Here is an 11,043-nt window from a genome sequence, read left to right on the forward strand (position 1 = left end):
ATAGGGGTGGTCATTAGTTTCATCATATTGAAGTGTCATCCAGAGTATTCCTAAAAACAAAATTACATGATACCCACTTTTGGATTTCGTTTTACAAAACCATGGACTTAAAGTACCGTTAACATAAATACTTAAAATCATATTTGGATTTACAAAACTTCCCATCAAAAGAACTTCAGTTAAAAAATAAATATATAATAATAAGCCACCATTACTTTGAGTAATTGACCCCATTTTTTCTATTTGCACGGATCCGTGTTGTTCACCCCATTTATTTGAGATAAGGCTTTTGTTGTTGTTGCTAATATTTTTGTTATTGTATTTTTCCCTACCATTACTCTGTGTACTTAAGCTTGGACTGATTGGAAATCTCAAATACTAGTTTGTTACTAGTTGATCTTGTGACAAACTGAAATTGAAATGTTGTATGCTTGATCATCATCAATCTGGATGGATTCCTAAGTTTGTTGGGGGACTCTTGAATGGACTAGAGACCCCTTTACGCAGATAAATTCTTGATTTTAACCGGGTAAAGAGATGAGCAGACATTGAACTCTCGAATATATTGAGATGATTGAACTTTCTACCACAGTTAACTATATTCTCTAATAACAAAAGCTGGGAAGCATCGCTGCCAATACCCTCCCTCACACTTTTGAGGACCCCCTAAAAGAAATAAATAAATATACTCAGTGCAAGGGGCTCTCGCGACCACGGGTCTGACAAGGGTCATAATGTATAAAACTGTTTTCACACTTCGTGGAGAGGAGGTTTCCTAACTCGAACCCATGATCCGGTCTCCAAAACCCTAGAATTGGCCGAAACAACCTCTCGGCATTATCGGGGTAAGGTGGCATAGCTCTCACCCTGGACCTCTCACATATGAGAGCCTCGTGCATCAGGTACACCCTTCTATTAGGGAGACCGATTGGGCTTAACATCCACTAAAGGACAAAAAAGAATAAACTATTCCATGAGGTTCAAAACCCATACCATGGGCCCATGGCATTCATATGTTTTGATGGATACCACTACATATTTTTGGTATGAGCCAAAAATTTAATATTTTTTAAATTTTTGGTCAAATGGATATTGATCAAATTCGCATCAATATCGTATTGGTATCAATTAAGAAATTCATAGGCTATGTTTGATTGTCAAAAACCATGATTCTACAGCCAGAGCCAGGGTCAAAATCAATACTATATTGGTATCAATACACATTAATTAATCATTACATTAAAAAAAAAAATGACGATATAATGATTGATTTATACTTACTCCTCAAATTCAAATTATTTTGAATTTTATACTTCTCTTTTCTATTCTTGGCTTTCAGAGATAGACTTAATAACAACGAAACATAGTCTAAGAGAAAAATTATCGAAACCGTGATTCTACTACCAGAGCCGAAATCCATGGAGGCCAAATCATAATCGAAATCCTAAAATAAGGGAAAAAATATCCTCTCAATTAATTGCATGTCCAATTAATGATCTAAAGACTAAGAGGACCCGAGATGCCAGGAATATACACCCATGTATTGCGATGCATGTCTAAGATCATCCCAGCCCTTGGATCACTATTGGGTACTAAATTAATTAATTAGAAAGAAGTCAAATCTAGAATAGGGGTGATCATTAGATTCGTATTTTACCCAAAAAAAAAGTCATAAATTCGAATAATGAAATGGGGTCCACAATACAGCTGGCATACCTTGGCTTTAGTTGTGTTTTGCTGGTTTCACGCGCTCTTAGCTTAGGCTATGGAAGCCAAAAACTTACGCTGAAGCTATGTTTGGCTGTCAAAGAAAAGAAAAAACAATAAGACATATCTCTCTCCTGAAATTAAAATTTTTTTAAATTTTTTCGTTTTTCAATTCCAAACATAGCCTTATGGTTGGGGATATCACTATTTAATCTGGTAATCGTGTCAATAGTTATCATGTGGAACGAACACGGGAGCATCGGATAACACTTAATAGGTAAGGATTGTTTCTGCTTCACAAAATGTAATCAGATCTTGTGCTTTCTTTGGATCTTTTAGATCATGGTTTTTCTTCTACCAAATAAAAAAAAGATCATGGTTTTCTTCTTCTTCATCTTGTGGGCTTTCTATCTAACTACCTTTTGGAACCTTTAGGCTATAAAATAAGGGAAATGAAACAGTTCCATTCACTTCCTCTACTCTCTCTCTCTCTCTCTATAGATACATTAGGGATGCAGCAAAACCCAGTTCATCAACTTCACTTTCACCCTTTGAAGTCGTTACCCTATAGGATTTAGAACAGCAGAAAACAGTTTCATACATATAACAATGGCTTCTTCTTAAAATCTCCAAACTATTCCAGATATGCCTCTAAAGCTCTGATTACCTTCCATTCATACACCCACAGTCAAAAACCCAGTTCATTCAACCAAGTAAATGCCAAGACCCCCTTTTCAGATTGGAGATTGGAGCCTATGCACACCCAAGGTTGTATTGTTGATTCTAATGAAGAAAGATGTGTTAAGGGGGAACCAATTGTAGAGCAGAGGGAACGCTTGATGATAGTAGTAGGAGGGACAAGGGATGAACTTACCAAGCTAGAAGTCTAGGGAAGGTAAGGGAATTTGAAAATTTGTATTTTAGAGTATCTTATCCAGCCTAAAATTCCATTCAAACAGTTGCTTTACCCAGAACCTTGGTTCCAGAGGACTTGAGATTGTCCAGCCATCTTATGATTGAGTTTAACAAGTCATTAGCATCAGATCCTCGTGTCCAAATATCTCATGTTCCTGTAGGAGATGGCTGTACTGTCTGCATACGCTTGCACTGATCTCAAGCTATTTGCTCTGTCTTGCACGGATGACCCCATTTAGTCAGGATAAGACTGAGTTGTCGTTGTTGCTGTTGTTGTTGTTGTTGTTGATCTCTCCACCATTACTCTGTGTAACTTAAGCTTGGACTGATTGGAAATCTCAAATACTGGTTTGTTTACTGAAACATTAGTAGTTGATATTATGAAAAACTGAAATTGAAATGTTGTATGGTTGATCATCATCAATATGGATGGATTCCTAAGTTTGTTGGGAAACTCTTGAAAGGACTAGAGACCATCTTATGCAAACGTCTTGATTTTAACCAGGTAAAGAGAGGCATTTAACTCTCCAATATATTGAGATGATTGAACTTTCTGCCACCATTAACTGTAATCTATAATAACAAAAGCTGGGAAGCATTGCTACCAATACCCTCGCTCAAACTTTTAAGGACCCCCCTAAATAAAAGCAGAAAAAAAAAAAGGTGTATCCCAAGGATTAAAGTATCGGTATTGGTCACCGTATCGGTCGGTCAAAATTAAGATACGTATCGGAGGGTATCGTATCGTATCAGAGATACGCTAAGATACGCTAAAGATACGCACATAAATGGATAGGGAACACATTTTTATACACTTTTGCATAAAAAAATAGTTAAAAAAAACTATATATAACATGTAGAATGCATAAATTAGGGGTGTCAATTCCTAAACCGAACCGGTAAAACCGGCCGGACCGAACCGATAACAACCTGGACCGAACCGAACCGAACCGAAGCCTTATTGGTTCGGTTCGGTTTCAAGTATTGTAACCCCAAAACCAAACCGAACCGCACCGAAAACCGGATGAACCCGAAACCAAACCGAAACCGGCTCAAAACCCGGACCGAAACCGAAACCAAACCGGTAAGAAACCAAAACACTCCAAAATTCATTAAAAAAATCAAAATTTGAATAGTTTTGTATACATTTGTATGGAAAATCGAATCCAAACTAGACCAAAAACCAAAACCAACCCAGTTACAAATCGATTTAAGAAACCGAAGTTCAACAATTCATCATTTGGTTGTTTCCTAATGGCTCCATACCGGTTTAAAAACCGATCCAAACTGAAATGAACCTAATAAATCCAAAACGGTACCAACCCGAACCCAAACCGCACCGAAGCCGACACCGGACCGAAACCGATAAATCCTTAATGGGTCGGTTTCGGTCACTTCCAAACTCACACCGAAACCGGTGGAACCGGACCGAAACCGCACCAACCCGGACCGTTGACACCCCTAGCATAAATACTTAAGTAGAGGGTATCGTATTGATAGACAAATATATTGAGTTGAAAATGTTCAAAATGATGAGGTTTGAGTTTCTTACAGTTTTTTCTTTCCTCATTGCCATTGCCACTGTGATGAGTGCCGTGAAGAGTGTCGTGGTGGTTCAAATCCTTGGCTAGGACCTTCTTCTTCAATAGGAGCAACTATGATGATATTCTGCACTTGTCGAATATAGGCACAATATTTACCCTAGTCGAAATATTTATGGTAGTGGGTCTCCCATTCATTGTAGAAAAATTAAATTTTTTTTATAGAAGTTGTAGATTAAATGTTTTTAAAGAACATATAAAAAATCAACAAAGTGTGGACCAATATATTTGAGTAGATCTGAGAAATAAAAAAAAAATTTGAAACCCTCACTTTTTTGGGGAAAAAATGTGGGTTTCATTTGAAATCATGTATTTAGTAATTATAAGTTATGACATTATTTTTAAGAGTTGAATGAACTAAATTTTCTAAAAAAAAAATATTTTGGGGATTTTTTTTTAATTAATTTCGGAATAAAAAAATTTTAAAAATATATTTTTTTGAGAAAAATAAAAAATTTCCATGGAAGTTGTAGAACACTTGTTTTTACATAACATATAAAAAATCTAGAAAACTGTTGGTGAGAGTGTGAAGTGTTTGTTTCAAACAACAAAAAATTCACACTTAAGTAGCCGTATCGTACCGATACAGTACAATACGGCACGATACCTTCGATACATACTGATACGGTACTGATACATACCGATACTCTCGGGATTTTTCAGATTTTCAAAAGTTCGTATAGTAGAGTATCATACGTATCGGTACCGATACGGTACGGCATAATACGATACGTACGATACGCCAATACACAAAAAGAGGCCCAAAATTCCCCGTAGCGTATCGGTATGTATCGTGCCGATGCCTACCGATACGGATACGTATCGGCCGATACGGCACGATACGCACCGATACTTAAAACCATGGTGTACCCGGTGCAAGAAGCTCTTGCCACCATGGGGTCTGGGAAGGGTTATAATGTACGAAGCCTTACCCCAACTTTCCAGAGAGGCAGTTTCCTAACTTGAACCTATGATCCGGTCCCCAAAACACTAGAATTGGCCGAAACAGCCTCTCGACATTATTGGGGTAATGTTGCATAGTTCCTGCCCCTCGGGCCTTGCACATGCGAGAGCCTCGTGCACCGGGTATGCCTTTTTATTGGGGAGACCAGTTAGGCTTAACATCCTCTAAAGAACGGAAAGAACAAACTATACATTCTCTAAAGAATGGAAAAGAATAAACTATTCCATCAGGTTCAGGACCCAAACATCCATATGTATTAGTGATACTGATACATAATTTTGGTATGAGCCAAAAAGTTAAATCTTTTTCCAAATTTTTGGTCAAATGGATATGATAAGATACGTATCAATATCGTATTGGTATCAATTCTGAAAATCAAAGGCTATGTTTGGTTGTCAAAAAATTGATTAAAAAAAATCTTTTGATAAAAAATACAAATATAAATCAATCATTACATTATAATATTAAAAAAAAAAAATTGATGATGATGCAATGATTGATTTATACTCTGTCCTTAAATTCAAAATAATTTGAATTTTACTTCTCTTTATATTCTTGGCTTCCAAAGATAGACTTATTGACATCTAAGAGAAAATTCTTGAAGCCATGATTCCAGCTATTCTGGCTGAATCAGAATCGAAATCCCAGATTAGGGGGGGAAAGATCCTCTCAATTAATTGGATGTCCAATTAAATTTTTGATTTTTATTTTTCTTTGACTTCCAAACATAGCCTTAGGGTTGGGGATAACACTATTTAGTCTGTTAATGGTGCTAGTAATAGTGAAGGTAACACATGTTGAACGAATACGGCACCATCGGTTGATAGGTACGTTTCTGCTTCACAATTTAATCAGATGTTGTGCTTGCTTTGGATCTATAAGATCAGGGTTTTCTTTTTCTTCATCTTGTGGGCTTTGTATCTAACGACCTTTTGGAACCTTTAGGCTAAAAAATAAGGGAAATGAAACAGTTCCAGTCACTTCCTGTACTAATATTCTGTGATCATTTGGTCTAAACTTAAGACTCTCTCTCTCTCTCTCTTTCCCTCTAGATTCGAAGTCTACTTTAGGGATGCAGCAAAACCCAGTTCTTCAACTTCCCTTTGATAGGGAATGGAACTGGATTGATATAACCTTCTCTGGTTCCTCCATCTGTGACAATGTTGGCAAAATGGTTTTTATGCTACCATTAATTACCTCTGGATAGAGCGTAACATCCGTAGATGGACTCCAAAATCTCGTTCTCCTGATAAGGTTTGGAAAGCTATCTACTTTGATGTCAAGTCCAAAATCTCATCCCTTCAGATCCGGCCAGTCCACAATACCTCTAGAAATTCGCACATCATTGCTTCCTGGAACCTCCGGGTTGATTTCATCCTTCCCACTTGATGTCATTTTGGGTTTTGGCTCCACCCCCCCCCCCCTCCCCCCTCCCCCCTCCCCTTTCCCCTTGCCGGCCATTGCTGGTGATTAGTAGTTTTTTGTAATTGACTCGGTTTGGCTTTTGCGCTTGGCTTTTGGCCTCTGTTTTCCCCTTGCTGGCTTAGGCCTCCCCCCCCCCCCCTTCCTTTTTCCTTTGTATATTCTTCTCCACTTGGCAATGAATTATTTATTCATCAAAAAAAAAACTTCCCTTTCACCCTTTGAAGTCGTTACACTATAGGCTTTAGAACAGCAGAAAACAGTTTCATACATTTAACAATGGCTTCTTGTTAAAATCTCCAAACTATTCCAGATCTAAGGCTCTGATTACCTTCCATTCATACACCCACAGTGTAAATGCCAAGAGCCCCTTTGCTGATTGCTGATTGCAGATTGCAGATTGCAGATTGCAGATTGCAGATTGCAGATTGGAGATTGGAGCCTATGCACACCCAAGTTCATGGGTCGTATTGTTGATTCTAATGAAGAAAGATGTGTTAAGAGGGAACCAATTGTAGAGGAGAGGAAACGCTTGATGATAGTAGTAGGAGGGCCAAGGGATGACCTTACTAAGCTAGAAGTCTAGGGAAGGTGAGGGAATTTGAAAATTTGTATTTGGAGTAGCTTATCCAGCCTAAAATTTCATTCAAACAGACACTGGAAAGTGTTGTGTCAGTCACTGTTTTCCAAGATGCAATTTCATAGTTGGGAATTTGATCCTAGAGTGTGATTCTTCTCAGTGAGTCAGCTCAGTACCCTCAAGGTAATTCACATCCAACCATAATACATCTTGTGTCAGCTACCATTAGAAAAGGAAAAAAAGGAGGTTTTGAACACCAACTACAATAAACCTTCCTACTTCTTGTGATGGTAGAGTAGTTTGTTCAGACCCTTTTTCTTTACTCAGATAATTTCGGAGCAGGCTACAGAACACATTCTCTTGCCCTTCTGGAACCTGCATCTGCCAAGGACTAACCACTTTCCACTTGCCCACCAAAAAATAAATAGAAGAGGGAGATTTGTCATATGTGAGATTCCTTAACCAAGTAATATATACATCACTTCTGATGTTCTTATGAATAAGATTAGTTGGAGAACCCATCACTGTTTTTAAGATATAATGTCAACAAGATTCTTGTTTCATAGTTTCAGTGAAAATACATGAACAGTTTGATCTGTTTATAGTTACTCAATTTAGTGTAAAGTTCTTATGGTATGAAAGAGATTCAATGCAAGCTTAGCCTCTTCCTGAACTACTCAGTGTCTTCTGCACAGATGCTGTATGAAGGTTACTTGTCTTCTGTCTGTCACTGTAGCTTTTTGTAAAAAAATAATGGACTGCTAGTTTAATAAAAAACTTGGATTCTCCTTGCATTACAATGACTGCATATACCACATATTTTTCATATGTAATATTCCTAAACCAAGCAATACAAACTTCACTTCTGATGTTCATATGAAAAAGATTAGTTGGAGAGCCCATCACTATTTTTTATATATAATGTCCACAAGATAGTTGTTTCAAGGGAACTACATTAACAGTTTGGCCTGTTTATGGATACATAATTTAGTATCAAGTTCCTATGGTATGCAGTGATTCAATGCAAAGCTAAGCCTCTGCCTGAACTACTTGTGTCTTCTACTCATATCCTGTACGAAGATATTGATAAAAATAGTCACTTGTTTTCTGTCTATAATTGTAAAAAATGATGGACTACTATTCGAATAAAAGACTAGGTATCTCTCTCTGCATTACAGTGACTGCATAGATATACCTTATTTTATTAGTTTGGACAGTTGGAAGTTCTTGTGCAAGGTAATTAGAGACGATGGAAGCATCTTCTAACCCGGACAGTGGGAAGGGAGAATCTAAACCTAGCAAGGGATTGTTGCAGAGTGAGGAATTGTATCAGGTGTTGTCTATGTTTCTCTTAAATTACCATTTTTCTTTCAGAACTTTATTCTGTTTGCACTCCTAGCTTCAAGAAATTTACTTTGATCTTCTAACTCTTGTGACAGTATATCTTGGAGATTAGTGTACACCCAAGAGAATCGGAACTTCTCAAGGAGCTAAGGGATGTTACTGCCAAACACCCAAAGTAACTGTCTCTTTACTACAACTATAGAGGTGTCATTTAGACAGTCCCTTACTCCAAACCCTAACATGTACCTAACATTGTTCCTCTTCAGGGCTGTTATGGGTACTGCACCCGATGCCGGTCAGTTGATGGACTTGTTCTTGAAGCTTATCAACCCAAAGAAGATAATTGAGATAGGTGTTTACACTGGATACTCTCTCCTTCTGACAGCTCTTTCCATACCTGATGATGGAAAGGTATTTCAAGCCACTATATATCCATTGATCTTTTCCATCCATCTACATAGCTATTTATGGTGCAAAATACTTTTATGCAGATTGTGGCCATAGATTTAGAACGAGAAACATATGAGATTGGATTGCCAATTATCCAGAAAGCTGGTGTCGAACACAAAATCACTTTCATTCAGTCCCTTGCGCTTCCAGTACTCGACAAATTGTTGGAAGATGTTAGTATAATGCCACCAATATTCTAATTTTCTGCGTATTTAAAACTTTGCGTGTTCTTTAATGTCACTATGCCTAGTGAAGTATAACGCTTCACTATTTGCCACATGACAATACATGGGTTAGTCCATGTGATACAGGACCAGGTAAGCATTTCAGGTTAAAATGAGTAGAGGAAGTGATTAAAATTACAAAAGATGCTATTTTGTAGCATTTTGGTCATTTTACCAAAACTCTTAATTCGTGTTTTCAGCAACTTTCCTCGCTTACTTTGGACTAAAATTTGGTCATTGGGATTTATGCGGAGTCCTCTAACACATGAACTAACCTAGGTACTACCAAGTGGCCAATAGTGAAGCATTATACAAGCATAGTGACACCTAGAAGGACCCTTTTAACTTTATATCAACTCCATTTTATGACTAATCCTGTTTGGGTTCTTTTGCAGCCTGAGAGTGAAAGCACATTCGATTTTGCTTTTGTTGATGCAGACAAGGTTAACTACTTAAATTATCATGATAGGATCTTGAAGCTTTTAAGAGTTGGTGGGATAGTTATCTATGACAACACACTTTGGCAAGGAACAGTTGCTTTACCCAGAACCTTAGTTCCAGAGGAGTTGAGACTGTCCAGCCATCTTACGATCGAGTTTAACAAGTCCATAGCAGCAGATCCTCGTGTCCAAATATCACATGTTCCTGTAGGAGATGGATTTACTGTCTGCAGACGTGTGTACTGATCTCAAGCATTTTATCTATCTTGTTTCTCCCCACCATTACTCTGTTATTCTCTGTAACTTCAGCTTGGACTGATTGGAAATCTTGAGTACCAGTTTGTTTACTGAAACATTAGTAGTTGATATTATGAAAAAAAAAAAAATGAAATTGAAATGTTGTGTGCTTGATCAACAGAAGACATCTCTTTTCAATTTAAATATGTAATACTTCACACAAAGTTAGTTTTATCTCAACTCTGTTACACCTCTATGTGGCTTAATCCATAAAATATATCATAAAACACAAATGTATATATATGCATAGCTTCATAATCAGAAGCTGGATCAATTTTTAGTTCTTGAGATAATATAACAACTTCAATCCAATTGAACTAAGACTATAGAATTCATGGAGGATGGTGATGACTGAACTGGTCTTCGTACTTGAATGCAAGGAACCATTTGTGAGCAGAAAATACAAGGATGCCATTAGTGCAAAAGGAGAGCAACAGTGAAATACAGTACTCCTTCCATACATGAGATGTGGGAGTTTAGAATCCGGATCAGCAGATGTAGAGGCAAGGTCCTAAGATCGCAATTGTCCCATTGGGTTTTTTTGTGTAGCTTTGTTAGAACTTTTAGGCTATGTTAGGTTGTCAATAAATGAAAATAAATTTTTCAAAAAATCATGATGATGATGCAATGATTGATTTATTTTCTTATGCATTCTTGGATCAAAAAACTATAACACATACCAAATGATGTTTCATCATCTCATAAAGTATTCTCAACCTATAATGCATTCTAAGAATACATACAAAACAAAACCAAAACCAAAACCCGTTTTTAAACGAGCATGTAATTTCCAAAGCTTCCCTTTTCTGTTTGGTTGTAAGGGAAATTAAAGGGAAGAGAAATGAAAATTTTTTTCAAACTTGAAATGGAAACGTTTATAATCATTATCTAACATGATTATATAAAGTAATTAAATTTCTTACTATGAGTAATGATAACTTTTAGATTAGATATACTTTGTATATGAAAAAACTGTGCATACAGCCAATGCTTCGTAAGCTAGCACCCACTAAGAAATGACCCCTACCCCTCTTGTATGATGCCCCATTCCACGCTCCCATCGGTGCTGCCCGCTAATTTATTTACCTCACACGAAGGA

The 11,043-nt window shown here is 37.1% G+C and overlaps 1 protein-coding gene across 5 annotated transcripts; it reads left to right on the plus strand.

Annotated features, from left to right (window-relative positions):
• The first annotated feature begins 1,880 nt into the window (after nt 1–1,880).
• LOC122064376 (probable caffeoyl-CoA O-methyltransferase At4g26220) lies at nt 1,881–10,069 on the plus strand. Of its 5 annotated transcripts, none has more exons than XM_042628087.1 (6): nt 1,881–1,984; nt 8,407–8,522; nt 8,629–8,708; nt 8,800–8,944; nt 9,025–9,156; nt 9,603–10,069. In XM_042628087.1, exons 2-6 carry the CDS (start codon nt 8,439–8,441, stop codon nt 9,891–9,893), a joined length of 732 nt encoding a protein of 243 aa, XP_042484021.1. In that variant the 5' UTR covers nt 1,881–1,984; nt 8,407–8,438; the 3' UTR covers nt 9,894–10,069. The 5 variants fall into 5 exon arrangements, with proteins under 5 accessions (XP_042484021.1, XP_042484022.1, XP_042484025.1 ...); XM_042628088.1 differs by having other exon boundaries at nt 1,884–1,984; nt 8,398–8,522; XM_042628091.1 differs by having other exon boundaries at nt 1,951–1,984; nt 8,414–8,522.
• The last annotated feature ends 974 nt before the right edge of the window (nt 10,070–11,043 follow it).

This window comes from Macadamia integrifolia, unplaced genomic scaffold (genome assembly GCF_013358625.1).
Source record: "Macadamia integrifolia cultivar HAES 741 unplaced genomic scaffold, SCU_Mint_v3 scaffold164, whole genome shotgun sequence".
Taxonomy (NCBI): domain Eukaryota; kingdom Viridiplantae; phylum Streptophyta; class Magnoliopsida; order Proteales; family Proteaceae; genus Macadamia; species Macadamia integrifolia.

Excerpts from the sequence above, each read along its gene's own strand:
- LOC122064376 (XM_042628087.1), top strand. The coding sequence starts at position 8,439 with ATGGAAGCATCTTCTAACCCGGACAGTGGGAAGGGAGAATCTAAACCT. Across the intron at positions 8,523-8,628 it reads AGAGTGAGGAATTGTATCAG|TATATCTTGGAGATTAGTGT; the intron begins GTGTTGTCTATG and ends CTCTTGTGACAG. Across the intron at positions 9,157-9,602 it reads TCGACAAATTGTTGGAAGAT|CCTGAGAGTGAAAGCACATT; the intron begins GTTAGTATAATG and ends GTTCTTTTGCAG.